The sequence below is a fragment of the Plecotus auritus genome, assembly GCF_963455305.1.
Source record: "Plecotus auritus genome assembly, chromosome: 3".
NCBI lineage: Eukaryota > Metazoa > Chordata > Mammalia > Chiroptera > Vespertilionidae > Plecotus > Plecotus auritus.
The window spans coordinates 200,620,725-200,648,714 of NC_137772.1; the positions used below are offsets into that span (position 1 = coordinate 200,620,725).

The following is a 27,990-nucleotide window of genomic DNA, read 5'->3' on the forward strand; positions in this document are numbered from 1 at the left end:
TTAACTTGGCGTGGTACTTACAACCCAGCCAGCCTTATCGGAAATGAATTACAACTTTGGACCCTTCACTTGAAATTATTGGTATAGTGCCTGACTTAAAACTAAAGGTCAAATTGTGCTTTTTCCCCAAACAAGAAACTATTGTTAGGTTATTAGAGCTTTACTATGTTACTAGCTTAGAACCATCATCTTGTTAGAACCATCACCATGTTAAAATATTGAGTTCAAAATTCTAGGTCATACAGTTCACACAAAATCCAGGAACTCTGTCTTATTGACAGAGGACTTAGTAAACTAAAACAAAACAAACAAACAAACAAAAAACCATTTAGCTGGCCAGTGTGGCTAAGTGGTTGAGTGTTGATCCATGAACCAGGAGGTCACAGTTCGATTCCCAGTCAGGGCACATGCCTGGGTTGCAGTCCTGATTCCCAGTAGGGGGTGTGCAGGAGGCAACCCATCAGTGATTCTCTCTCATTGTTGATGTTTCTATCTCTCTCTCCCTCTTCCTTCCTCTTTTTGAAATAAATAAAAACATTTTTTGTTGTTGTTGTTGTTAATCCTCACCCAAGGACATTTTTCCATTGATTTTTAGGGAGAGTGGAAGAGAGAGGGAAAGACAGAGAGTAACATCAATGTGAGAGAAACACATTGATTGGTTGCCTCCTGCATGTGCCCCAACCAGGACCTGGGCTGGGTAGGAGCCTGCAACCAAGGTACATACCCTTGACTGGAATGGAACCTGGGACCCTTTGGTTTGCAGGCTCTATCTGCTGAGCCAAACCGGCTAGGGCAATAAAAAAACTTAGAGCTATAAAACCAATGGATGTAATTGAGCATGTTAGTAAAAACATAAGCCTACTGAATGAATTTCCTAACAGCAATTCCTTGTTTAAAAACACTCATATAATTTTGATGAGACAGGACCTGCAGTCCAGCGACTTGTGATTCAGACTCACCTGCCCACTCTCCAGGCAGGCGTGTGCTCATGGGCTCATTCCTTCACCCCCATGAGGTGGAAGAACCAGAATTTTGGATACTCTGGGTATCTCCTGCTCATGTCCTCATCGTGAAAACCACCTAATGTTTCTTACGTAGGAAAGAAAATAAATACTGGGTGGAGCAAAAGTAGGTTTATAGTTATTCGTATGGGAAATAATGCAATAGTTAATAAATAATAATACAAGAATAAACTCTGTGTTTCACGTACTCACAACGGTAAACCTGCTTTCCCTCCACCCTGTATACGTTCAGGAAATCCAGGGCAACAGAGTTCCAATGTGTTCCTGAGCCCAAGATCTCGTGATTATATCATTATTTGCCTGCAATGGTCTCTCCACACTATCCCTCCTGTGACAACTGATCTTCTTCCTTTCTTTTTTTTCCTGTTCAGGAAGTTTTAAATGACACAATTTCCTACCCTGATGGTACATTCATGGACTGGGAGTTTAAGATCTCTGTCTTGTATGACATTGCTAAGGTAAGAGACCTATAAACACAAAATACATCTAGAAAATTAAATACAGGAAAACAGATCAAGCAAGTGTTCAACTTCTCTGCATTGGTTTCTTCATCTGTAAGATGGTAATAAAAATATTTAGTACTAATAGTCATGGAGTTGTTCTGAGTATTTTATGAAATAGTGCATATACTTCGCATAAGGCCTGGTACAAGTAAATGTTCAATATATACTGGGTCTCCTTCTTATGATTATTATATGCTTTCTACTCTGGGTTTGAGGCACACATTTTCATAGACTGGCTGGAAGTTAAGATAATATAAAGTTGCAGAGAGAACAACTGAATCTTCAACTTTATAAGAGAAAATATTAAACACAGGCAACCATCTTGTATGAGGCAGTAATAAATTTGGACATATACATTTCCAAACACAGGAGTACCAGTAACCAGGGCCTCACTCAAGAATGAAGAAAAGTCAATCCCAAGAGTGAGCTATTTGATAATCTTAAATCTCCCTCCACATAGCATCAGAATACGTTTGCAAAATGTTATATGATACCCCATTTGCCACATATCACTCCTGTGATCCAGGCTGAAAACGAGTGTCTGCAATGACACCTCTAGCCAGCTGAGGGAAGTACACCAGAGAAAAACAGGCTTCCCCTTTCACAATAGAATGAAATCCATTAAATTTTAGAAACTAATCTAGCCTAGCCCCTCCCTTCAGAATAGCAAAGCCTTATTATGCATATTTTTTAATTGAGGTAGTAGAGGACCAGACATACCCAAGGTCACAGACCAAATAAGTGGTAAGTGAACACACTTTAAGAAAATAGGATCAACCTTTCATTTTATATTATATACTAGGGACCCAGTGCACGAATTCATGCACCTTGAAAGAACTGTGGGCCACAAGGCTGCTGTGGGTACAGGGGCAGGTCTCAGTCCTTCCTCTGCACCCCCGCCTGGCCCCTCCTACCACGGCCCTTGGTCCCCTGTCTGCCGGCAACCCTGCTCCTGCCTCTGCCATGCACTGACAGCGCTGGCCCCGCTTGCACCTGCTGATGGTGCGGAGTGATTGGGGCCGGCGCCAGCAGAGGGTACGAGCAGGGCCAGCACTGGCAGCAGGTGTGAGCGCCCAGCAGGACCACGGTGCACGGGAGCAAAGGATTTTCAGTAATCACCAGAGGCTTGCCCCAAAGACAGTGACCAGCGCCCCGCTTGGTCTGGTGTCCCTGCTTACCTGCTCAGCCATCCTGCCATGGCCGATGCCTGCCGTGTTCCATGCTCTGATGCTTGCTGCCAACTCCCGCCATGTTCCACATGCACCCCCTGGTGGTCAGGACACAACATAGCAACTGGTTGTTTCATTGTTCCTCTGTTCTGTCTGTTTGCATATTAGGGTTTTATATATATAGACTAGAGGCCCGGTGCACGAAATTCGTGCATGGGGGGGTGTCCCTCAGCCCAGCCTGCACCCTCTCCAATCTGGGACCCCTCGAGGGATGTCCGACTGCCCGTTTAGGCCCGATCCCAGTGGGATCGGGCCTAAACGGGCAGTCGGACATCCCTCTCATGATCCAGGACTGCTGGCTCCCAACTGCTCGCCTGCCTGCCTTCCTGATTGCCCCTAACCGCTTCTGCCCGCCAGCCTGATCACCCCCTAACCACTCCCCTGCCAGCCTGTTTGCCCCCAACTTCCCTCCTCTGCCAGCCTGGTCACCCCCAACTGCCCTCCCTTGCAGGCCTGGTCCCTCCCAACTGCCCTCCCCTGCTAACCTGATCACCTCCAACTGCCCTCCCTTGCAGGCCTGGTCCCTCCCAACTACCCTCCCCTGCTGGCCATCTTGTGGTGGCCATCTTGTGTCCACATGGGGGCAGGATCTTTGACCACATGGGGGCAGCCATCTTGTGTGTTGGAGTGATGGTCAATCTGCATATTACTCTTTTATTAGATAGGATAGGCCTGGTGCATGGGTGGGGGCCAGCTGGTTTGCCCTGAAGGGTGTCCCGGATCAGGGTGGGGGTTCCCTTGGGGCGTGGGGCGGCCTGGGCAAGGGGCCTGAGGTGGTTTGCAGGCCAGCCATGCCCCCTGGGGACCCAAGTGGAGGCCCTGGTATCTGGGATTTATTTATCTTCTATAATTGAAACTTTGTAGCCTTAAGCGGAGGCCTGGGCCGGCCAGGGTGTGCAGAAAGCTTGGCTTCCTCCATTGCTGGGGAAACCCAAGCCTCCCTCCTGCTCTCTCTGTGGCCGTAGCCATCTTGGTTGGGTTAATTTGCATACTCTCTCCTGATTGGCTGGTGGGCGTGGCTGGTGGGTGTAGCAGAGTGATGGTTGATTTGCATATTACTCTTTTATTAGATAGGATAATTACTTAATCCAAGTCTTTAGACATCTGCCTTTTACTATGTCACCTAAATAGATTTAAAACTAGATGTAGAGCTTAGGCAAACGTTAGGGCCTTAATATTTTTAAAGTAAAATTAGTGGAACTAAGTTTAAAATCTGTTAGTGTGTTCCTATCTGCATGCTGAAATGAGTTCAAAATGTCATTTCTTTCTTTAAAATAAGCAAATGCTGAATGTCTTATCTCTTTGTTTTCTTGTTATCTGAAAAATTGCAGGGGATGTCATATCTGCACTCCAATAAGACAGAAGTCCATGGGCGTCTGAAATCCACCAACTGTGTGGTGGACAGTAGGATGGTGGTGAAGATCACTGATTTTGGCTGCAATTCCATTTTACCTCCAAGAAAAGGTCTGTAATGAAATATTAACCAGTTTCCCACTGGTCTTTCTCTTTTCTTACAAGCCCACATAATTCTCTCAAGAAATAGTGATACTGATCAGAAAATTAATACTTGGAGACACAAGAGACAACAAGCGGGCTCAGTCTCCAACACTTCGCTCTTGTTAGTTTTCAACAAGTGCTTCTTGAATTTAACAAATCTCCTCTGTGGATTTCTTTCATCCATGTCCCTTGATATCGGTGAGAAATCATGAAGAACTTATTAGCTTGCAGAAGCAGAACTGGGTGAAAAAATAGAGATGATTAGAGTGGTAATAGACCTTAGAAATCTTCTGCTCTAACCTCCTCTCTTTATAAAACAAACAAACAAACTAGAATAAAGGTTCAGAGAGGTTTGCCCAAGTAGATAGAGTATAAGGCAGACAACCCATTTCCAAATTCTAGACATCATTTATTTATCTGTGATAATGATAAGGAAAATAACTCTTATCAGTAAAATATTTCTTATCTCTTTTAAGATTGTGATGGGGTCAAAAAAAGTAACATAGAGAAAAATGATTTGTAAAGTATAAAGAGTTTTCATGTTGAACATTTACCCATTCTTTACTATAACTCAGGGTTATGGACTAAAAAATCTAACACTCATATATGATTCAAAATACCATCTAGGTCCAAACAGTAAATTCTACTTCCAATTCTATTTTGCAATCCTTTAGTTTTTCCTAAACAGAAGAAAATTACAATTCTGCCCCTAATTTCTTCAGTCACATCAAACATGCTAGACATTGGACTCAACCGAGTAAGTGCTTATTGGAGACCTACTGTGTGCCAAGCATGATTCATCATGTAGTGGAACAAATCTCCCTCATTAGATGACCCACCATAACCGAAAATCACAGGTCAAATCCCATCCTCCTGAACACCACTCAGTTACACCGACCTATCTGTGCTGTCGGTCACCTGGATTTTAGCATAAGTAGTTGTACCTACCTTTCCTGAAACCCCAAACCACATGAATCACAAGACACATAAAGTCACAAGACATCAATTCAAAAAGGCAATAAAAATTTGGATGGAAAACCACGTGAGGAAAATGTGCCTTGTCATAAGCCTAACAACACTGTACCCGACAACATGAATCTATAGATTTTTTCCATCAAAACTGCCAAACATACAAATCTCAAAAAGCTTACAAAAAGCTAAGTGATTCTGGAAAAAATTCAAGGGATGTTGGAGAACAATTGTATGCCCTGTTATTACTAAATAAGATAAGTGATGAGAGTCCAAAACCCAAGTGTCTACAGGAGCCAAACACAGAACACAGGAGCACTTCACTGTGAAGTGGACTAAACGGGAAGCATTAGGGAGTAGCAGGCCCAGTAGTAAAATGGGAGTGAATTGTATGCATTATGTTTTAAAGAACACTGTGGGAATGCAAGAAAACACATCGCTGGGCAATAGCTGACTTGGAGGCTGCCAGTGTGTCACATCTGGAAAATATCAGTCATAGTCTCTTTGTTTGAATGTGCTGTCTTTATTTTTAAACATTTACAAAGGCTTTCCTAGGTTTATGCCTTATGTCCCATAAGCTGGTAAACCCTCTTAGGCTCTCATATTCTAGTGCGTTCATCCCACAATCCTTTACAAGCACTTCCTGTATACCAGGTGCTATTCTAGGTAGACCTTGAGGGTGTTCAGGACTATGATCCTAGCAGTGTTAGGGAAGACATTGCCATATGACTTCACCCAAATCCTGGATTAAAAGGTGTGTGTTCTACCCTTAACACCATTATAGCATAAACTTCTCAAAAGTCTGGGCCCATATAAACTCGAGACCACTCATATTCAGGGTGCATGCTGTAGGGACTTAAAGAACAGAAGCGGGTTGGCGACTATGGGCTGCTCACCCCCTTAACGTTGCAATCTCCATGCTGAATGCCCAGACCTGTGGACAGCCCCGGAGCACCTCCGCCAAGCCAGCATCTCTCAGAAAGGGGACGTGTACAGCTACGGGATCATCGCACAGGAGATCATCATGCGGAGGGAAACCTTCTACACACAGAGCTGCCGCGACCAGAATGGTAAGAGTCTGACCCTTTCATGTGCCCCCGCTGGGAGCTGGCCAACCTGCATTCTAGGCTGACAGGGACCCTAATCTGTGTGACTGCAGATCTGTCCCTCAGCTGAAAAGCAGGGGCATATCTGCACTACCCATTTCACAGGGGTTTTGGAAGGTTAGATGGATGAATGTTAGAATGTTCTGAAGAGCATAAGACAATACCCCACTGCCAGGTGTCACTACCACCAGTATTATTGTTAGTTAAAGAATCTTCCCTTGCCTGGCAGGTGTGGCTCTGGTTAAGGTCATGATGCAATTCCCGGTCAGGGCACATGCCCTAGTTGCCCCAGTAGCAGGCGTGCGGGAGGCAGCCGAGCAATGATTCTCTCTCATCATTGATGTTTCTATCTCTCTCTCTCTCCCTCTCGCTTCCTCTCTGAAATCAATAAAAATATATTTTTTTAAGAAAAGAATCTCCCGCCCTAGCCAGTTTGGCTCAGTGGATAGAGCATTGGCCTACAGACTGAACGGTCCCAGGTTCCATTCTGGTCAAGCGCACATGCCCAGATCGCAGGCTCGATCCCCAATAGGGGGCGTGCAGGAGGCAGCTGATCAATGATTCTCTCTCATCATTGATGTTTCTATCTCTCTCTCCCTCTCCCTTTTTCTCTGAAATCAATAACAACGTATTTTTTAAAAGAAGAATCTCCCCTTATAATTTCCCTCTTTCCTTCTGATTCCAAACAGCCATGTGTCTAACACCTGAACTAGATCACTGAAGTGGGACATTTTAGTTCCTACTAAGATCTATACTTTTGTCACATGTCCCCTTGGGGCCTTGAAGGGGGCGGGTATGGTTCAATATTTCATTCCATTCACTCAATCCTCACTTATTACTGAGCACTTACTTGCCAACTTTTAACTGTCTGGGGGGAGGGGTGACTAGGGATGTCGGGATTGCAGGCTAGATATTGGTCAGAGGAAGCCCACTGATGGCAGTGGTGTCTGAGTTGAGTTTCATAGGGTTAGTGGCCTTAATTTGAGGGATAGCCTCCTGGGTATAGGTGGTATGAGACCCCTTAACCTGGAGGCTCATTCTGCACCCCTCTGCCAACTGCTGGCCGAGGTGCTGCCGCACTCTCGCTGGCCCCATCGGAGTCGGTGAGTCAATTCGGAATCTGACCACTGCTCCACGTTCTGCATGCTGCATTCTCTCTTGTAATTGAATTATTCTCGTCCATTCAGAGAAGATTTTCAGAGTGGAGAGTTCCAATGGAGTGAAGCCCTTCCGCCCAGATCTGTTCCTGGAAACAGCCGAGGAGAAGGAGCTGGAAGTGAGTTTCTCTGGGCCACTGTAACAAATTACCACACACAACGTCATGGATTAAAACAACAGAAATGTATTTGCTGGAGGCCGGAAGTCTGAAATAAATTGTCAGCAAGATCATGCTCCTTCTAAAGGCTCTAGAGGAGGGTCCATTCCTTGCTACTTCCAGAAGCTTCTGCTGGCTGACATTCCTTGGCTTGTGGCCAAACACCCCAACCTCTGATTGGTGGTAGTCACATTCTTCTCTCCTCTCCTCTTCTAATTTCTCTCTACCCCCCTCCTATATAAGGATACATGTGACTGAATTTGGGCCCACCAAGATAGTCCAAAATAATCTCCCCATCTCAAGACTCTAAATGTAATCATACCTGCAAAGACCCTTTTCCCAAATAAGGTCACATCCACAGGTCCAAACATATGTTTGGGAGCCATCATCAGCCTGCCACCCTACCTTGTCTGTTTCCACTTCTCTGAACTCAGGAAAGAGCTGGTCTCTTAAGCACACACCCCATTCTCAGTTCCTAGGAGCTAACAAAGCAAGATGCCCATGTGGTACACTGGCCAGGCTTGTAAATACCACCTAGTGATTGAAAAATAAGTATGCCAACATCTGGAAACAATGGGGAAGTGTACTTTCTCTCCTTTTATTCTTCATTTGAAGGAAATTGAGCTTTTCTTTCTGCATTTGTTTAAATTTTTTAATAATGCCCCATAAAGGCGTTTAAAGCATTTGGGAAAAGATTCTAAATTTATTTTAGAATTTTATCTGAGCTTTTATAATCCCCAAAGATAGTAAACAATGTGTTTTAAAAGTTTTTAAGGTCTTAAAAATAAAACCTTTTGTTTGGACCTTGTGGGATAAAGATAAAAACATTTTCCTTCAAGTTATAAGCATCCTTCAGGTGAGGTTTATGGCTAGCCTAGCTGGGCGTGAATGGGCTATTTTTACCTCTTCTTTTCTCTATTTCAATATTAAAGACAGGTTGTAGCCCCAAGGTTCTAAAATAGAACTGCTCCTATCCTGGTCTTATTCTATCCCTCCACCCTGATTTTCAGGATGCTGGGATTCCTCCCCACATGTCAGCATATCCCTTCTCGACACTCCTCTCTAGTCTGAGGATAGCCACATGTTGCTTAAAACTTTTTTCACTAAAGCATTCTTCCTCCTCCCTTCACTCGTGTAGTCAGATGGTTCTTGAATTGGAAGCAAGAAAAGATTTCATATCTAGTAGCTGGTTCCAATCGAATACAGGCCTGAAATTAGATGACTTGGCAGTGCCCCACCTGTTTCACTCGGCGGTGCTGTGTCAGCCCGGCTGTGGTTGGGTTTGTCCATGCTTCTCTAAGGCTGTCAGTAGATCATGTACCAAAGCAAAGGCATCCTCTAGTGGTGAATGCAGGCAGGCAAGGGCTATGCCATGCATATAGCTTGTCCTTCCCAGGGATGCCCAAGGCAAAGAACATGGGCAGGGACTGCACCTAATACCATTTGTGATCCTATTTCTGACTAAAGTAAAGAACAAACTAATGGTTTTCACCATGCTTTCTGATCCAACAAAAGCTGCAAACCAGTGATAGTGAGATGATGTTTCCATGGGCTTCTTCATGTCTCCCCCTTCCCCTGAACCTCCCCTTCCTTCCTTCTCTTTTATATATGCAATAATAATATATAAACTATATATCATAATAATTCTATTATAATTATGATGTTATATGCAATTATTCTATTATAATATAGTTATAATTATAGTATAATCTTATAATATAATTATTATATAATTATATATAATTATATTATTTAATACTATAATAAACATTTTATATTAATATGTAATGATAATAATTATATATATATATATTATTGTCCTTTGCCCATGCAATATTTGGGACATACTTATGCTAAAGAAATTATTCATTGTTTATCTGAAATTTGAGTTTAACTGGTTATTCTATATTTTTGTTTGCTAAATCTGAGAGCCCTAAGATTCCTTCATAAACCAATTAAGTCAGAATCTCCTATGTTGGGGCCTGGGCAAAAGAAATTCTGTAAACTCTCCCAGGCAATTCCACTGTTAGCCGTGGTTAAAAATGCTGCTGAAGTGCCTCGCTCTCATTTACAGTCACTGTCTCATACTCACTGAACCCAACTGTTTCTTGTTCTTCCCAACATACACCCTGCAAATGTATGTAAAGATTTTGTCTCTCCCATCAATCTAGCCTTGTCCAAATCAATATTACCTTTTTCATTAATTCAGTGTCTAAGGGAAGGGCTTAGGCAAGGCGGTACAGGTGGTAATGCCTGAGATACACTGCAGACAACTGGGCGACCTCATCCTCATTGTCAGAGTTGAGATCTTTTTAAAATAGTCCCTGCCTCAATGACTCCCATCCTGGAAGAAAATAGGATAGGATACCACCCCCTGAGCTAATTCACCCTTTTTTCCTTCCAGGTATATCTACTTGTAAAAAACTGCTGGGAGGAAGATCCAGAAAAGAGACCAGATTTCAAGAAAATTGAGAATACACTGGCCAAGATATTTGGGTATTGCTGACATTTTGCTTTTTTCTCACTGATTTCATATTATTCTAACAATAGTTGACATTCAGTGGCACCTAAGAATGAGAGTGCCTATTCTAATGAAAAACCCCAGACTGAAGCACCTACCTCAGAAAAATTAAAATGATATGGAGACTAACAGGGAAATAATCACTTGACAAGTTAAATACTCAAGGGCAAAACTTGCCTGATTAAAAACTATATTCTGACTAATCATAAGTATGTCTGTTAAAAATATAGTTCCCTGTCCCTTCTGCAGGTAATTAGAATTTAGAAGTCTGTTATGGGTCCTGAAAATTGGTAAAGTCCCTGGATAATTCTTAATCACCAAGTTTCTTAAATTTTTCAAATCTTAAAAAAAAATTAAATCTTAGGATCAGCAACTTTGCCCCTACGTCCTTAAGACTTGAGCCATGAATCAGACTATAATTCAGGATTTTTTGAAAAAGTAACACACAATTGTCCAGTAAGATTGAATTCTAGATTTCTCATGTTTTCTGTTAGAGACAGTGCAGAGTGAGAAAAATAACACTGGAGTGAGAGAAGGGATCCAGTTTCTACACTAGGATCTAATAATAGCTTGCTGTGGGACATTGGGCAAAACACTTATCCTAATTGGGTGTCAATTTTCTTGTTAGTAAAATTGAACTGAACAAGTTCATTTGTACAATTCCTTCCAGCTCTAAGTTTCTGTAAGTCTCATTAAGTCATTCAGATACTTAACGAGGCTAAAAGCCCAAGGCTGGAGAAGAAGTAGAGTGAAGTTAGTCAAAGTGAGGTCATTCATTTGGTAGATCTAAGCTGTCGTTTGGGGGAAAGGAGCAGGAAGTAATAAGCGATTTAATTCTTGCCCACTTTTCATTGCTTCACAAACCTGTTACTAAGAGCAGATGAGCTTGTACATGAGACAGATGACATGTAAACTCTTGGAGATAAACTGGGCCCCTGATGGTCTACCCTAGAGAATCTGATGTCATTGATCTGGGGAGCAGGCTGACATTGGGAGTTTTAATAGCTCCTTAAATCAGTGGTCGGCAAACTCATTAGTCAACAGAGCGGCAAACCACGGCTCATGAGCCGCATGTGGCTCGCAAGCCGCAGTTTGCCGACCACTGCCTTAGATGATTAAAACTTGCAGCCAATTTTTTAAAAATGCAGCCAAGGTTGAGGAAATGTTCGATTAAATCAATCCATCATGAAGTAAGATATCCATCTTCATCCTTTACACCTGCTCCCTTCCCCTTCCAGGCGTCCTCAAACTACAGCTTGCGGGCCACATGCGGCCCGCCGAGGACATTTATCCGGCCCGCCGGGTGCCACTGCCTGGCCTGCTTAGCAGCCGACTCGTCCCAGGCCCGCAGTGCGCATAGGAATTTGTTCATAGTTTTTTTTTTAAACTATAGTCCAGCCCTCCAACGGTCTGAGGGACAGTGAACTGGCCTCCTGTTTAAAAAGTTTGAGGACCCCTGATAGACTATAGGTGTTTCTAGTAAGTTCCCTGGGGAACTTGTTTAAAAATTCTGTTTCTTAATCCCAAGCCTAGCAGTTTCCAGTCATATAGGTCTGCAATGGGACTCAGGAATGGATTGAATTTTTAGCAATCATCCCTCCACATCCCAAGGGGATTATGATGTAGGCCATCTTCTCCTTGACTGTATAAATTGTAATTTATAATTGCTGTTGTTGTAATAATGAAATGGTATGATTTGTTCAGCCCCTTCAATTGTGCCATATGTGTTACCAACATTATCTCTGATCCCACAACAACTCTGCAGGAACTCAGCGTGCCGCTGAGCCAGCTCAGCACCAAGGCCTGTCGTAGGCTCATGTCACAGAAAGCTGGCATCTCATCCAAGTCTCCTTGGTTTAACAAAATCATTCAGTGCTAGGGGGGTTTTGCTTTAGGACCCTGGCTTTCCATGCTGAGGAAATCATGTAAGGCTCAACTTTGCTCTTCTTGGTTCTCCTCATATACTTTCATTTATCACCTCTAGAGCTTTTTTTTAAAGAAAGTTTTTCCTTTATTGTAAATTATTTATTATTAAAATTTTGGAAAATGAATAAGCAAACAAGAAAATACAAACATCATTTTTTTGTGTGAGTAGATAACCATCAGTTTTCAAAAATTAAAAATGAGTTTATAATTTTTGCTATTTTATAATATGACTTTTTCATGAGCGATATAGAAGTAGTATCTTTTTGTGTTTAACTATTCTAATTCATATTTAATGCTACATTAATACTCCATTGTACCGTAATATTTTAACTACTTTTTTGTTACCCATTTAGGTTATTTTCAAATGTTTGCCATTGTAAAGAATGCTGTGACTTCCTTTATAGTTAACCTTTAGCATGTTCATGATTGTTTCCTTAGAATAATTCTTAGAAGCAGAATTGATGGGCTGATTGGTATGTGTATTCTTAAAGGTGTGACACATTTTATCAGATATTCCTCCAGGAAGGTTGTATGTATATATGTCTTCCTTCTTACCTACATTGATTACCATTGTTACAACATTTGTTTTTCTTTCATTCTTTCTTTCTTTCTTTCTTTCTTTCTTTCTTTCTTTCATTCATTCTTGCTAATCTTATTTCTATATTTCTTTCATTTTTCCTGAGGTTATATGTTTTTGTTAGGTGTCAGCCATTTTTATTTTTTCTTTGTTTAATTACCTGCTCATCATATTTGCCCATAGTTATAATGGATGTTCATGTTTTCTTAACAATGTGAAAGAGCTTTTTATATATTACTCCCCACAGCCTTTTTCATGACCAGAAAAGTGAAAGTTATATGGACACCTTGATCCGACGTCTACAGCTATACTCTCGAAACCTGGAACATCTGGTGGAGGAAAGGACACAGCTGTACAAAGCAGAGAGGGACAGAGCTGACAGACTAAATTTTATGTTGCTCCCAAGGTAAGACAAGTGGTCCTGCTGATGTGGTTTCCCACAACAGCACAGCTATGCCTCATACTTAAAGCTGAAAGCTTCAGCATATTTGTCTAGCATTGTTTTTCATGATCTATTTAGTATTGTTCCATTTTGCATATTCTTTTATTGTTTCATATACATATTACAGATATCCCCCTTTTCCTCATCTTTGCCCCCCTCCACCCAGCCCCTGCCCCACCCCAGGCCTTTCCCACACCATTGTCTGTGTCCTCGGGCTATGCTTATATGCATACCGTATATGTTCTTTGGTTAATCTCTTCCTCTCCCTCTTCCCCCTTCCCCACTGAGATCTGTCATTCTGTTCCATGCATCTGTGTCTCTGGAGCTATATTGTTCATAAGTTTCTTTTGTTCATTAGATTCCACATATAAGTAAGATCATGTGATAGTTGTTTTTTTCTAACTGGCTCATTTTGCTTAACATAATCTTCAAGTCCATCCATGCTGTTGCAAAGGTTAAGAGAGCCTCCCTTTTTACAGCTATTTAGTATTCCTTTGTGTAAACGTACCACAGCTTGTTTTATCACTCATCTACTGATGCGCATTTGGGCTGTTTCCAGATCTTAAATACTGTAAATAACACTGCTATGAACATAGGGGTGCATATTCTTTAAAAGACTGAGTTTTAAAATGCATGGATGTCGCTAATCCTTGTTCTGGTTTGCACTTTAAATACCTTAAAAAAAAAAAGAGTTATTTTCAAGTGACCATGTGGTGCCACAGAAGGACTGTGGACTGTGGACTGTGGAGTCGGAATGACCTGGATTCCAACATCTCTGTGCCACTCTTACTAAGTCTGACACCTTAAGCAACTCAGGGTCTATCCTCCATGAAATGAAAATTTAAGTCTCCTATGGAATCTGTGTGCTACAAGGCACTTTCAGGCACTAAGTATTCGTTTCTTTGCTTTCTTTCTACCTCAAAGTAGAAGCCAAATTACAAGAAGTATAAGTGTTTGTAGTGGAGGAGGTGAGGCCATGCATTAGATATCTCCTCTCCTAGGCATGTATAGGCTGGCCTCCATTTTATGAAATAATACAACAGCTGTGACAGAAGAGAAAAGAAATAAGGTTGGGATCACCAAACACTTTAGTTTTATAAGTGTTAGTACTCAGGTAATAAGCAAGAAATTAAAATATGAAGAGCTAGGAAATAGGCGTAGGACAAGGCCACTGTAGGTACAACTGTTACAGTGAGAAGCAATGTTCTCCTCTCATTAAAATAGAATAAACTGTCCTATTAGATTAAGGATAATGTAGGGAGTCTAGCAGTTAGATAAAATCATGGAAATTGAGATCAGCCAAACCTGACTTCAAATCATTGTCTCACTGCCTACTGTGGATGTGTGATCTTGGGCACTTTCCTCAATGCTCTAAGCTCAGTTTCCCATGTGCCTCACAGGCTGGCCCAAAACATCCCCTGAAATAAGGTGCAGGATGTAGGTTACGTAGCACCGTGCTTGGAACGTCCATGGTTGTTGTTATTGTTGTTATCGCTCTGACTTTTATATATAACTTGTATTCGTTATTATTTTATTTTGAACTCATGCTTAATTTCGAATATCAGTTCTACAGTAGTGAAGGAATGATTTTCAGATTGTATGGGCTGTTTTCTAAATAAATAGTTTCTCTTCTACAGCCTGAGTGAAGAAGTAAGTTACACACATACTCTACTCGGTCATCCAGACCTCAAGAGAGCCTAATATAGAACCCACGTGCCCTCACAGAGCCTAGGAACAGCCTGGGAATGGCACCTTTGGAATAGGCTGGACCCCTGTTAAGCAACTTCTGTCAGCACTCCATGAATGTTAGTTACATGATGCATCATTCTTTGCCTGGCCTTTAACTCTGTAACAAAAACAAGACCCTGCTTACCTGGCTGCCTTTCCAGGGTATCATCATCGGTGTGGTTTAACCAAGAACGTCACTCAAATGATTTCAAACAACTAGCTCACCACCTTGGTTTTCTTTTCTCGGTGCCACTTTGACCACAAGATGGTAAATGTTTTTATTGGATTGCCAAGGTTGTAGAACACAAATCTCTTCAATAGCTGCAATACACCATGACTCCAGTGCAACTCACTTCCGTAATGTATGTAAAAATTCTTTGTATTTGTCAAAGAAAACCAACAATGGCTAGAAGAATAAAACAGAAATATTTACAGCAAACTTATTAATAAACTTAAGACTGCATGTAGGAACCAAATAACTACTTTAACACTTATTTGAACCCTTCCCTTTGGGGGTTTTTAAACAAATTAAAATAGAAATTTTTTCTTCTTTGGAAAGCCCTTCGAAGATATCTACTCTGTACACTAATTCAATCTGTGTCAGCAACAACCTGTTTATGAAAGCTCACCGTGTGAGATTATAGTTCTTCCATCATTTATCTGAGTATCAGTTTCTCTCGCGTGCATGCTACTTTCCAAGCTCATGGGACTTTTCAAATATAATCAGTAAAATGAACGGTAAAGATGGGGAATATCCAATTTTATCATTACATCTAGGTGGCCACCAAAATAATCTGTACCCTTACACTGGGCATGTCAAGAACAACCAGCCCAGAGGTGCCCCTGCTCATCCAAACAGCCACACCAAACGGCTATTTATCAAAGGTCCTGAGTTCCAAGCTCCGGAGGGTCTCCAAGTAATTTCTGTGGTTGATGGGCTGTTTTCTGCGAAAGTGCCACAGTCAGCATGCTCCAGACCTTCCCCAGCTCCCCAACAGTCCCAGGCCTTGGCGGGGGAAGCGGGGGGAGGGTGTGAGGGGAGGGAGTACTGAGCAACAAAAGCCCTGAAGGGGTTGGTGTTGCTGAGTTCTGGACTGGCTCTGCTCTCAGTGGCCGTAGACCTTGTAAAAGTCATACTTTTAAGCCTCAGCTTTCTCATCTGTGAAAATAAGGGATTTATTCTCAATGACCTCTATGGTACCTCCCAGCTTCCAGGTTCTGGTTCTAGTGGTTACATACTCTGATCCTTTACAGAGTGACCCCAAGGGCAGATGGGGAGCATGCGGCTCATGATGGGTTGGGGGAAATGAAAAGCCAACTTGGCACAAGAGGGAATATGGAATTCCCTCTTGTGGTTTTTCTCTCTTAATTTTGAGACTGATAAACTGCTCTTTATATCTCTTCAACAGAGATATTCTAAGTTGCTTCTTATTTGACTTCTTCGGTTTTAGCATAATTTTAACTTGTTTACATGATGATTGACTTTGCTTGTTAAAGAACCCAAATCTGGTTCAGAATATATCAAATAAATTCTGGTTCATACTGTATCCAAGTTCATTTTTAAGTGCGTATTCCTTCATAGTGATAACAAACAATGTCATGTTAAACATGTCAGGTAGGTAAAACTATTGACTCGGATGATGAGAAAGATCTGATAGCTATAGTCACTCAAGCCCTTACATTAATGACACTCTCTCCCTCTCAGCTTCTGGATATAGAGTTATGTCTAGAAGAAACTATGAGTAGAGAGGTAAAAAGTGGGCAAGTATGTAATAGCATGTGTATATGTTTATTAGGTTCAGAAGTATTAAGTTAATGCTGAACCTGCTTACTAGTATAGTCATCTGAGTTCAAATGCCTGTATTATATGTGTATGTATGTATGTGTGTATGTAATATGGTCATATATGTGGTATATGCAACTTACCTTTGCTTCATAGCCACCCAGTTTGGAAATCAAAATTTCTAGAATTCCTGGTGGACAATTACTACTGTCTCAAAGGTTTATGTAAGAGAAGAAAAAAATTTACTAAAGTTGATGGCAATTTTTTTCCTTTCATCTAGGCTAGTGGTCAAGTCCCTGAAGGAGAAAGGCACTGTGGAGCCTGAACTATATGAAGAAGTTACCATCTACTTCAGTGACATTGTGGGTTTCACCACTATCTGCAAATACAGCACCCCCATGGAAGTGGTGGACATGCTGAATGACATCTATAAGAGCTTTGACCACATTCTCGATCACCATGACGTGTACAAGGTAACCACCTCACCTAACAGGCTGAGACGATCCTGAAGCCCCAGGTCAGCAGAGCCAGAATTGGTTGTTCCTATTACTTGTCAGGTCTTGTCCTTCCTAATTTACAATTTAATGCATCGGTGGTTGAATTTGAGCTCAAAGTGAAGGGAAGTAAAAGAATAAGAAGGGCCAGAAGTCAGGGGGAAAAGGAGGCATGTAATACTTTAAACAATAAAGAAGAAAAAAAAAGAAAGGCCAGAAGTCAAAATGACCAAAAGACTTTAAGTAGTTTGAAAAAAACAACATAAAGTTCAGCAGGAATGAATTTTGGGTACTAAATTTAGAGAAAATGACATCCTCTCAAATCATCTTCAAAAAATGAATAGTGTTCAGGCTGATTGCAAGACACTGGAATTATAGTAAGTAGAATAGGAATATCTTGTTGTTGAAATAGCAGCATCATTCAGAAAAGACCACAGAAGAAGAGAGAGAAGTTTCTGCAAGTTCACAACTGGATCTATTGCCTGACTGGCATGCTGACCAGTTCTAGCTATTAAGTCTGAGTCAGAAGAGTAAAGGGAAATTGAATTCCCACACTCTCATGTTAGAAAAAGCAGCATACCATATGAACAAGTAGCTTTAGAAATAGATCCCTTCATTCAAATCCCCATTTGCCCCTTATTAACCATGTGATCTCTTAAAATATACTTAACTTCATCAGGTCTCAGTTTGCCTATCTGTAAAATTGGGTGATAATAATACCTACCTCAATGGGTTATTGTAAAGATTATTTAGATAAACAATATGCCTGGAACACTGTGTCCTTAAGTAAAGTGCAGAACTCATTCCTATAACACTCTGTCATACTGGTTATTACTCACAGAGAGGACTTCCCTTCTAGAGTCTGTCTTAGCCCAATCCTCAGAAAGCCATATTAACAATAGCCCTTGTTAAACAGAAAATGATTATGCATTTTAGAGATATATGACAAAAAGAAGTTAACTAGCCCTAACCGGTTTGGCTCAGTGGACAGAGCATCTGCCTGCAGACTGAAAGGTCCCAGGTTCAATTCCGGTCAAGGGCATGTACCTTGGTTGTGGGCACATCCCCAGTAAGAGGTGTGCAGGAGGCAGCTGATCTATGTTTCTCTCTCATCGATGTTTCTAACTCTCTATCTCTTTCCCTACCTCTCTGTAAAAAATCAATAAAATATATTTTAAAAAAAGAAGTTAACTAACCAATAAACATGAACTATACATATGATTGTGAAAATAAAATTAAAGGGAGGAGAGGACATTTATCAAATAAAAATGTTTATATACACTGAGTGGCCAGATTATTATGATCTCTGAACGCATAATAATCTGGCCACTCAGTATATATATATTAGAGGCCCGGTGCATGAATTCATGCATGGGTGGGGTCCGGCCAGCCTGGCCAGGGGGAGGGGACATGGGCAGTTGGCTGGCCTGCCTGCTGGTCGAAATCCTGGTCGAGGGGACAATTTGCATATTAGCCTTTTATTATATAGGATATACACTGAGTGGCCAGATTATTATGCATTCAGAGATCATAATAATCTGGCCACTCAGTGTAGGACTGTTAATATAAATCTACCACTTATTATAAGAAAAGTGTGCAGAGTCACCATACTACAAGAATGTGTATTTTATCTTGGAGGAAACTACAATTTTTTTTTCGAATAATATGTGAAAATGGGTAAGTGCTGAAAATGACTTTTCTGGTAAATAAAGGTCTTTCTAAAATAACGTATAGCTACTCAGATTATTTAAACATTCCTAGAATTGTCAACATACCTGGGTGATTTATATTATTGTGAAGTACTTACATATTATCATCTATAGCTATTTTATCATCCATTTTACTAGACTATAGAAACCCTAAAGAAATGAGCATAGAAACTGGTCTGAAACTGATGCCAGAAAAAGTATACAGGACTCATACTGAGTTTTCTTTTATATTTGATATGTGATTAACTGCTTCTGTTTCATTTCTTGTGCCTTTTGAAGGGACAGCTTCACTGATCAGAAACTGTTTTCACAGGTGGAAACCATTGGTGATGCCTACATGGTAGCTAGTGGCTTGCCTAAGAGAAATGGCAATCGGCATGCAGTAGACATTGCCAAGATGGCCTTGGATATTCTCAGCTTCATGGGGACCTTCGAGCTGGAGCATCTTCCCGGCCTCCCAATATGGATTCGCATTGGAGTTCACTCTGGTATGGGGTTGAGCATTGTAACAAATGGGAACCATATGTATCTCTGTGCACCCACTAAATCAGAAAGTGTAGAGACTTCAAATGTGATCAGTGTTGGAGTGAGGTTTACTCTTGGATCTGTCTGCCAAAAATGAGGTCCATTACACATCCTGACATAATTAGACCCATTTCTAGAGAATTCAAGGAAACACCTTTGACTCCTGGAATGATAAACACCAACCACGTCCTAAAATAACAAGCTCCAGATTTCCTGGTTAAGTCACTATATTTAGTGTTACATTTATCTCCTTCCCATTCCCTCCCTCTCCCCTGCCCCAACTTCAGTATTTTCCCCCACTAAAATATTATGGTATCTTAAATGGATTCGATTATCTATGGGGGTGGGGAGGGGTTGGCTGGTCAAATTCTTATAATAAAAGGGCATTTATGTCCTCCACCCCCACCCCTCTCATTGGTACAGAAAGCACATGAGCCACTTCGAAAACCATGAAAGTTACTCACCCTTGAATGTAGAGATTTGAAAAGATGAGTTACAATTGTTCTAGAAAAACATAGTTGGAAAGGAACTCAGAAATCATTTAGATTAATCCTTATAGGACATAGATTATCTTTATAGGTTCCAAGATAAGTAATAACATAGCCACTTTTAGAACAATTCCAGGATTTTCTGAAAACTCACTGTTCCCAAAGCCACGTCACTCCATTATTAAATATTTGTAATCATAAGACAGTCTTTCCCTGTGTTAAATTAACTCACGTCTCCCTATAATTTCTTATCATTGCTCCTCTTTCTGCTGTCAAGCCTTGCAGAAGAGCCACAGTATAAAAAACCAGAGAGATCGCTCCAGGCTTTGTGGCCAGGACCAGACAACTGCATCTACAAAAGTCATTCTGTATCCACAGCACCTGTCTCAAAGCCTGGCAGTAAATATTGATTGATTAAGAAATCAGTGAGATTCTCAAAGTGATAGTCAATAGACATTAAAAACTGCTGCCTCATCGTTCACTGCCAGGAACATATAGCTGTGGCCTTCCCCGATTGTGTCCACAGCCAAATGTCTTAGATGTTTCCATATACACACAAGGGAACTTCCTGGGCATCTCTTCAGCCAGCAACAGCATTCTGTCTGTTTTGAGCCATTGCAAATCTCCAGAGGAAGGAACAGCAATAGGTCTGACCGAACCAAGTCAGAGAGACTGGAGCTCTGGGTCCTCGCCCCTTCTCTCTCCCTGTGACCCCCTCAAGGTCTGAGCTGACTACCAGGGCCCCAGGGCTACCTTATTGGGCTGAAATAAGGATAAATAGTAGGCATACATTTTAGGTACTATCCTAGGGCTTAACCCTAAGAAATGAAAGGGTCAAAGTTAAATAGTGATAGTTGAAAACAAGACTAACTAATATCTGCAAGGATTTTCCCACATCCAGGCCCTCCTCAGTGTTATCACTTTGTTTCTGAAGAGCCACTTGTGACTAGACCTAAGGCCCAGATCAGAAATCTCATCTAGCAGCTGCCTCTACTGTGCCTTTCCTGCTAGAGTTATTCTTTTGTCTGTTTGTTTTTTCTGTTTGCTTACTTTTTGTTTATTTTATACCCAACCTAACAGGGAAAAGCTCAGCACTCAGGGGAAGTCCAGTATTTTTTTTTCAATGTTCATAAACATAGGGTGTTTATAGGATAAATCTATAAAGAAACTCAACTAGAAATCAGCCAGACTAGAAGACCAGTAGTTACTTCTATCCAACACCTGTTTTTGCAGTTTCTGAGTTAAACTTTAACCTCTAAAATCTTTCACCCCTTGCATTCAGTGGTTCCACACAAATACTTGTTTAAACAACCCTTCCTCCCCACCTGGTATACACAGTGCACAGTCTTCCTTGGCTTTGTTTTGGCTAGAATGTTCTTGTGCTCCCCCATTCCACTGCATTCACATGGCACGTGAAATGCTCAGGGAAAATTCTGCCAGATCCTTGTCTTCTGGGTCTCCCATCATCATGCCATTAATCCCAGAAATGCTACCCTACTAAATAAAAATAAAATAAGACAAACTTGGGCCATTGAACCTTCAAACGTACTGGGACCTCCAGCAGTTCAGAGCTTAGGGCTGTGTGGCTCAGTGCAGTGAGCAAGCAATGGGATAGACTTCATCCTACAGCTTCTATTGAAAATATTCAGAATGACTTCCCATCTTTCATCCTGGATCTGATGCCTTCTTGCTTTGTGCAAATGCACTTTTCTATGCCAGAGCAAAATACTTTCTGAAAGCATGCATTGATTGACTAATGATGTTTCCCTCATTGAATACATTCTTCATTCGAGCTCATTATTCACACCCGCAGACATGTCTTCATCAAGTGGAGTATTCAGCATTGTGGCACCTTCATTCCTCTCTGTGCTTTCCATTCCTCCACTTCCTGCTTTCTGCCCTTTCCAGGTCCCTGTGCCGCTGGCGTCGTGGGGATCAAGATGCCTCGTTATTGCCTATTTGGAGATACCGTCAACACAGCCTCCAGGATGGAATCCACTGGCCTCCGTAAGAAGGGAGATTGCATTTCTTAGAGGACAAAGATTCTGTCTTTCAGCAGGAGGGAATTGTAGGATAATGTGCACAAGAAGTGCCAGTGAGATGATGAATGAATGACCCTTCTTCACATTGAATGAACACAAGACTGTGTCATTCCAGGCCTTGCTACATTTGCTTTTGTTGTGACTGTTTACTGATCATTATTCTTGCTTTTGGCTCAGTTTTAGGTCGCTTCTATTAGTTTGGGTTCATTAGCAATGCATTCAGGTATGCTCTACCTGGAGTAGTCATTAACTTTAGCAGAATCCATGTAAGTTAAAAACAATCAGTAGGCTAGGTATGGAGTATACAACTTGGTTCATTTTCTTATTTCTCTTTTATTTGGTTTTCCTGGGAATTGGTTTTAGTAAAGAAAAATGTAAGTATTTGTTATCTGCAAAAACCTATATTGTATTTGCCTGGCAAGGTAGAGGCACTGTGTGTTGCATGTAGTAGATGCTAAATAAATATGGATGACAGAGATAGTAACATAAATATATACAAGAGTGAATGAAAGAATTGGTAGATGTGGGCAGACTTTGCAAAAATACAGGTGTTAGAACAGTATTTTGGCAATTTACTGACAACCTGATACTGATTTATACTGGAAAATCATGATGTAAAGGAAAGAATAAGTTTGAAGCTAAACAGACTTGTGTTAAAATTATAACTATGCAAATCACTGTCTGTGTTAAGGTAGTGGGGGAATTACCTCATTTTTCTAGGCATCAAAAATTTGAGGATAGGATACCAACCTTGCTGGAAGGATTGGAGAGGATATGTGTTAGTTAAGCACTTAGCAATCCTCTGATAGATGGTAGGCATACAATATGGGGGTGCTATTATTCTTACTATTGTTGTTGTCTGTGGCACCCATCATGGGAAATGTGATATACAGCAATGGACTTATGAGTGGAAGTATATCCTCACCACTTAGTTGTCGGGAAGATAACAATATCCCAGAAGAGTATAATTTGAGAAAATCAAGACCCTGTAACTGTCTCCTGAATCTTTACCTTGTCACCAACACTTTGGCTACTTATTGGAACGTTTACGTGGGGACCCACATGCCAGCTCTCAAGCTCAGCACCGCAAGCTAAATCTAAAACACGGTCCTGGGGCTACCACTCTGAGCTGGAATGAGAGTCCATGGAGCACAACCCAGGAGCTCCGTCACTCAGCACCCTGAAAACAGTGCCAGACCCTCTTTATTCCCACATGTGATATTTATTCCACTGGGTGTATTTTTAAGTGTTCTTTCACTAAAATATCGGAGCTGTCAAGAACATCTAAAGTGAATGTCCAGAATCAAGGGGAAACAAGGCCATATAACAGATTTCAAATGGACCAGATTTTCATTGATCTGCTTTGCTTTTCCAGCCTTGAGAATCCATGTGAGTGGCTCCACCATAGCCATCCTGAAGAGAACCGAGTGCCAGTTCTTGTATGAAGTGAGAGGAGAAACGTACTTAAAGGTAAGGGACCCACAGAGACAGTACCCAGAAAAGCCACTCACACACACCCGTGGACCACTTCCTTTGAGACTGGACACCCAATGGTCAGTAATATCGGGGAACATAAGATGAAGAATCCTTTTCTGAACTCCCTGCATGGATCTCCCTCTGTCCCCACGATGATCACTGACCATCCCTGCGATGGTCACCCACTATCCCATGTAGGAGAAGCCACCACCAAAGAATGTGAACTCAGCTTCTCTTTATTTCAACGAGCCCTTTTCATATTCTGAACTCTGACCTCTATGTTATAAAATGCTGCCACCATTTCTTCCACAGGTACCCAAGTTTTGCCCCCAATTCCTCCAGTCACAACAACTGGAGCCACAGTCCAGTTCAGGACTAATTTAACTACAGTCAATGTCCCGTCTCCTTACATCCTTGCACTTACTTCAAGATGCTGCCACTCTAAGGCCACCTCTCCAGCCAGTTGCTTTATCATTCAAAGCTCTGAACAAGCGATTACAAGCTGCCCTCCAAAGCCACCAAATGCCTCCACTTGGCTCTCAGGCTGCTTTTTGAAGGTCATTACAATCTTTTCACAATTGGTCTGAGGCCAACTATTGCCAATAAGAGCATCTGTCTCATAGCACTTCTAGCCTTTACGCTGTGGTTACAACTTAAGCCTCCTTTTATGTAGTAGGGTCCCAACATCACACTCACTTTGTAATCCTCCATAAATACATTTTCTACACCGAGCATTTCTCCCCAGATAGAAGCAGTTTATGGATTACTACAGTTCAAACACATTAAAAAAAACCTAAACACTATTTTTAAAGATGAGTGATTTTTAAAATACACATATTTTAAAAATATCCATCCCTCTCCTTTTCAAATACCAGCTCTAGCAAAACCAGGATTTTCAGTAAGTTTCCATTCATTTTATAACCTCCAGATAGGCCCAGAAAATGTCACTTAATAATTGTTTAGTATGATACACAGGTGTTTATAATTACACTCTTTAGGTGGGCAAACTGTGGCAAAACTTTTGTGGCAAACTTCATGGCAAAATGAGCCAGAAGAAAATGTGGATATTGAAAACCAGTCAGATTTGTTGGCATAACATAACTGTAGATGAATTTTCTTCCTTTTTAATTTAGAGTTCTTGTGATGTTGCCATAGTAATATTTTAAAATCTTTGCGGGGGGGGGGGGAGACTTACTTTGAAGAAAACATGTCTGGTGATTAAAAGATTTGTTTTTATTGATTTTAGAGAGGGAGAGATCAATTTGTTGTTCCACTTATTTATACACTCATTGGTAGATTCTTGTATGTGCTCTGACTGGGTCTTGAACCCATAACCTTGGCATGTTGGAATGATGCTCTAACCAACTGAGCTACCAGCCAGGGCAAGAGACTTGTTTCTAAAATGGCACTTGGAGCCCTAGCTGGTGTGGCTCAGTGTTTGGAGCATCAGCCCGTGGACTGAAGGTCAAAGGTTTGATTCCCATCAAGGGCATGTACCTTGGTCGCAGACTCCAATCCTGGCCCTAGTCAGGGTTTGTGCAGAAAGCAACCAATTGATGTGTCTCACATCAATGTTTCCCTCTCTCTCTAGAAATCAAGGGGAAAAAATATCCTTAGGTAAGAATTAACAACAAAAAAATTTAAAAAATAAAAAGGCATTTGGAAATAAGCTCTGTCCATATGTAATGCAGACTATATCAGGAAGGTGTGCTGCACTGAAATATAGGCACTGATGAGGAACGCAGAGGGGAAATGTTTCTTAGGAACGGACACTTGTCAGAATAGTGGGCTAGAACTGAACTGTCTCATTGGCCTCCACGGTACTCACCTCTCTTGTCTCACTAGGGAAAAGGAACTGAGACCACCTACTGGCTGACCGGAATGAAGGACCAAAAATACAACCTGCCAACCCCTCCTACTGTGTAAGCTGCGGGGTGTGGCGGGGAAGGGGAGTGGAGGTCTTGACTTTGTAAGTTGGGCTTCGTACAGCCAACTTTTTTTGGCAAGTGCTTTGACAGTGTCAATGGTGTATTAAATATGAGGACTACAGGTGTGAGAAGTTTAGAAACCTCCCTCTCTGGCTGCTAGAGGCTGGGTATTCCAGGCATGCCCAGGAGAACAGAGGACGGTTGAGAGCTCACTTCCTGCGTGTCTGGTTCTGATAAGAGTAAAGCACGCTGGAGGCGAAGAGGCACTCTGCATCTCCACCCCTGCCTACAGCTCTCTGCTGGGCCACATGTTGACAATGGGATCTACCCCATTCCTATGGCTGTGGTCCTGGGTCTTCCCATGGAATGTGTGTTCTCCCTGAGACGAGGAAGACAGGTTCCAGGTCTGAATGACAGTCTCAGTTCCCCTAAAGCTGACTCAAATGGTCACCAAGTTGCACAGTGCTTGCTGCAGTCAGTCACGTGGCTGTTGCTGTGGTATTTGCTATGGTAGAGAAACCCCATCTTGGAGACTCCTAGACGTTGGACCCAGACAGATGGCAAGCCTATAGATGCCAAAACCAACCAGGTCTTCCCTGGGGCACAGGGGACCTGGCCTCTTCCTAAAAGTGCTCCACGTCCATTCCAAATTCTTGAAACCCTCCATTCATTCTGAGTCCTCCCCACACACTCCTAGGAATGTGTGGGACCAACACGTTTCCAGGGTTGGGTTGCAGGGGCCCAGCGTCGCTCTGGCTTTTTGCCCCCTCCCTGCAGTGGCATGGGTGAACCTAACAGCACCCCCAAGTTCTAGCAGCATGGTGTTTCACTTTGAAATTGAAATAACAATTTTCAGTTTGAAATATATTCTGCTTTTTCTATATATTCAACTGCACAGAGTAGGCTAACAGTGCCTTATGGTCATCCAAGACAAGCCCGTTTATCTGGACTCCCTGTGTCTAGCACAGGAGCAGCCTTTGATAAGTGCTGGGTAAACTGAGCAGATTGTTCTGGAGCGAAGAAATATTCTGTATGAATTGCTGAGAAGTTCTATTTTCCTTCTCCACTCACTTCCCAGGGAGAATCAACAGCGCTTGCAGGCTGAGTTTTCAGACATGATTGCCAACTCCTTGCAGAAAAGACAGACTGCAGGGATAAGAAACCGAAGACCCATGCGGGTAGCCAGCTACAAAAAAGGCTCTCTGGAATACATGCAGCTGAACATCACAGACGAGGAGAACACCCATTTTTAAACCTATGAGGCCCAAGGACTCAGGCAAATGAAGTACAGATGCCCTCAGGCAACAGCCTCCAGGGTCCCGAAGCCTCCATTTCCCTGAGACCTCAGTGGAACACAAGACTCAGATGCCTCCTACTGAGCCTCTAACAGTGGGTATCGTAACCCACATAACCCACCCACCATTCTATTTGTTTCTATAAATACTGACTCTGACTGATCTATAACTTATAAAAGCGTGTTTGTATAAGAGTCCTAGGAACTGACTTCAGATACAGACACCGACCTTCATTCATCCCAGTTCTGGGGGATTTGCTGACCTTCAACCATAGAACCAGGATAACAAAGACCAGGGTGACACACACAGACCATCACTGGACCGATTTCGAGGTCCTTATCGGGATGGACTGTGTGGCCTGCACGTAGAGAACTTTTCACCCCCTCCCGTTGGTCTCTTTGTTCTGCTTTGCCTCTCCCTCCTCATTAAAACCCCTGCCTACCCTGAGATGTTGAGCTGGGCTTTGTGGCAAGAGTCCCCCATCTCCTCAGGTGACCGGCACTTGAATAAAACCTCTTTCTTTTTTCACCAGCATTTGTCTCATGAGTTTGTTTTTTGTGGTGGCAGGCAGCCGCACTTGGGTTCCAGTTACAAGCTTTGGCGGACTGTCTGGATCATTTTATAAGAATATTCTGGAGCCCTAACTGGTTTGGCTCAGTGGATAGAGCGTCGGCCTGCAGACTGAAAGGTCCCAGGTTCGATTCCGGTCAAGGGCATGTACCTTGGTTGTAGGCACGTCCCCAGTAGGGGGTGTGCAGAATGCAGCTGATCGAGTTTCTCTCTCATCGATGTGTCTAACTCTCTATCCCTCTCCCTTCCTCTCTGTAAAAAAAAAAATCAATAAAATACATTTTTTTTAAAAAAAAGAATATTCTAGAAAAGTAAACTACCTTTCACTGTGGAGCCTGATCTCAACACTTGCTTCAGGGAGCTTCAACCTGGGAAAGAGGAATGGATGTACTATCTCAAAGTTGAGGAGTTTTGTTCTCATTTCATTTATATTGTTTTTGTTTTATTTACTGGCTCTTTTTCCTTTTATATTCATGATAGGATATTTTAAATTGTTAGTTATATTTTAAATATCTTATCTCCATTAAATTTTATTTAACTCATAATTTTTGCAGAAAATATGCTGTATATAAGAATTAATATGCTATACTTAGGATTAATATATACAGAGTGTCCCCCAAAAATGTATATACACACTTTAACAGCTGATAGCTCAATTTTGAAGATGAAATGTATTTTAATAAACACTGCCTTTATAATTATTCAGTGTGTGTGTATACATTTTGGGGGGACACCCTATGGTTAATGGTTGAACGCTTACTGAGTCTGTGTGTTTCCACCTATCCCTCCCATTTTCCTGAATTGCACCAGCCACATCTTGTGCTCCCTGAAAAGCTGGCTAAATC

The 27,990-nt window shown here is 41.8% G+C and overlaps 1 protein-coding gene across 1 annotated transcript in view; it reads left to right on the forward strand.

Moving 5' to 3' along the window:
* The window catches only part of GUCY2C (guanylate cyclase 2C), a gene marked incomplete at its 5' end in the record, with an annotated part of 69,178 nt that extends 42,071 nt beyond the window's left edge, over positions 1–27,107 (forward strand). Inside the window, 12 exons of the mRNA XM_080660758.1 lie at positions 1,394–1,480; positions 4,086–4,218; positions 6,153–6,290; positions 7,514–7,602; positions 10,046–10,137; positions 12,913–13,071; positions 16,899–17,091; positions 19,135–19,309; positions 21,743–21,841; positions 23,252–23,346; positions 25,198–25,274; positions 26,359–27,107. Of these exons, the coding sequence (XP_080516884.1) occupies positions 1,394–1,480; positions 4,086–4,218; positions 6,153–6,290; positions 7,514–7,602; positions 10,046–10,137; positions 12,913–13,071; positions 16,899–17,091; positions 19,135–19,309; positions 21,743–21,841; positions 23,252–23,346; positions 25,198–25,274; positions 26,359–26,533 (1,512 nt within the window). The 3' untranslated portion in view covers positions 26,534–27,107. The remainder of the gene's footprint in view (positions 1–1,393; positions 1,481–4,085; positions 4,219–6,152; positions 6,291–7,513; positions 7,603–10,045; positions 10,138–12,912; positions 13,072–16,898; positions 17,092–19,134; positions 19,310–21,742; positions 21,842–23,251; positions 23,347–25,197; positions 25,275–26,358) is intronic.
* Between the last annotated feature and the right edge of the window lie 883 nt (positions 27,108–27,990).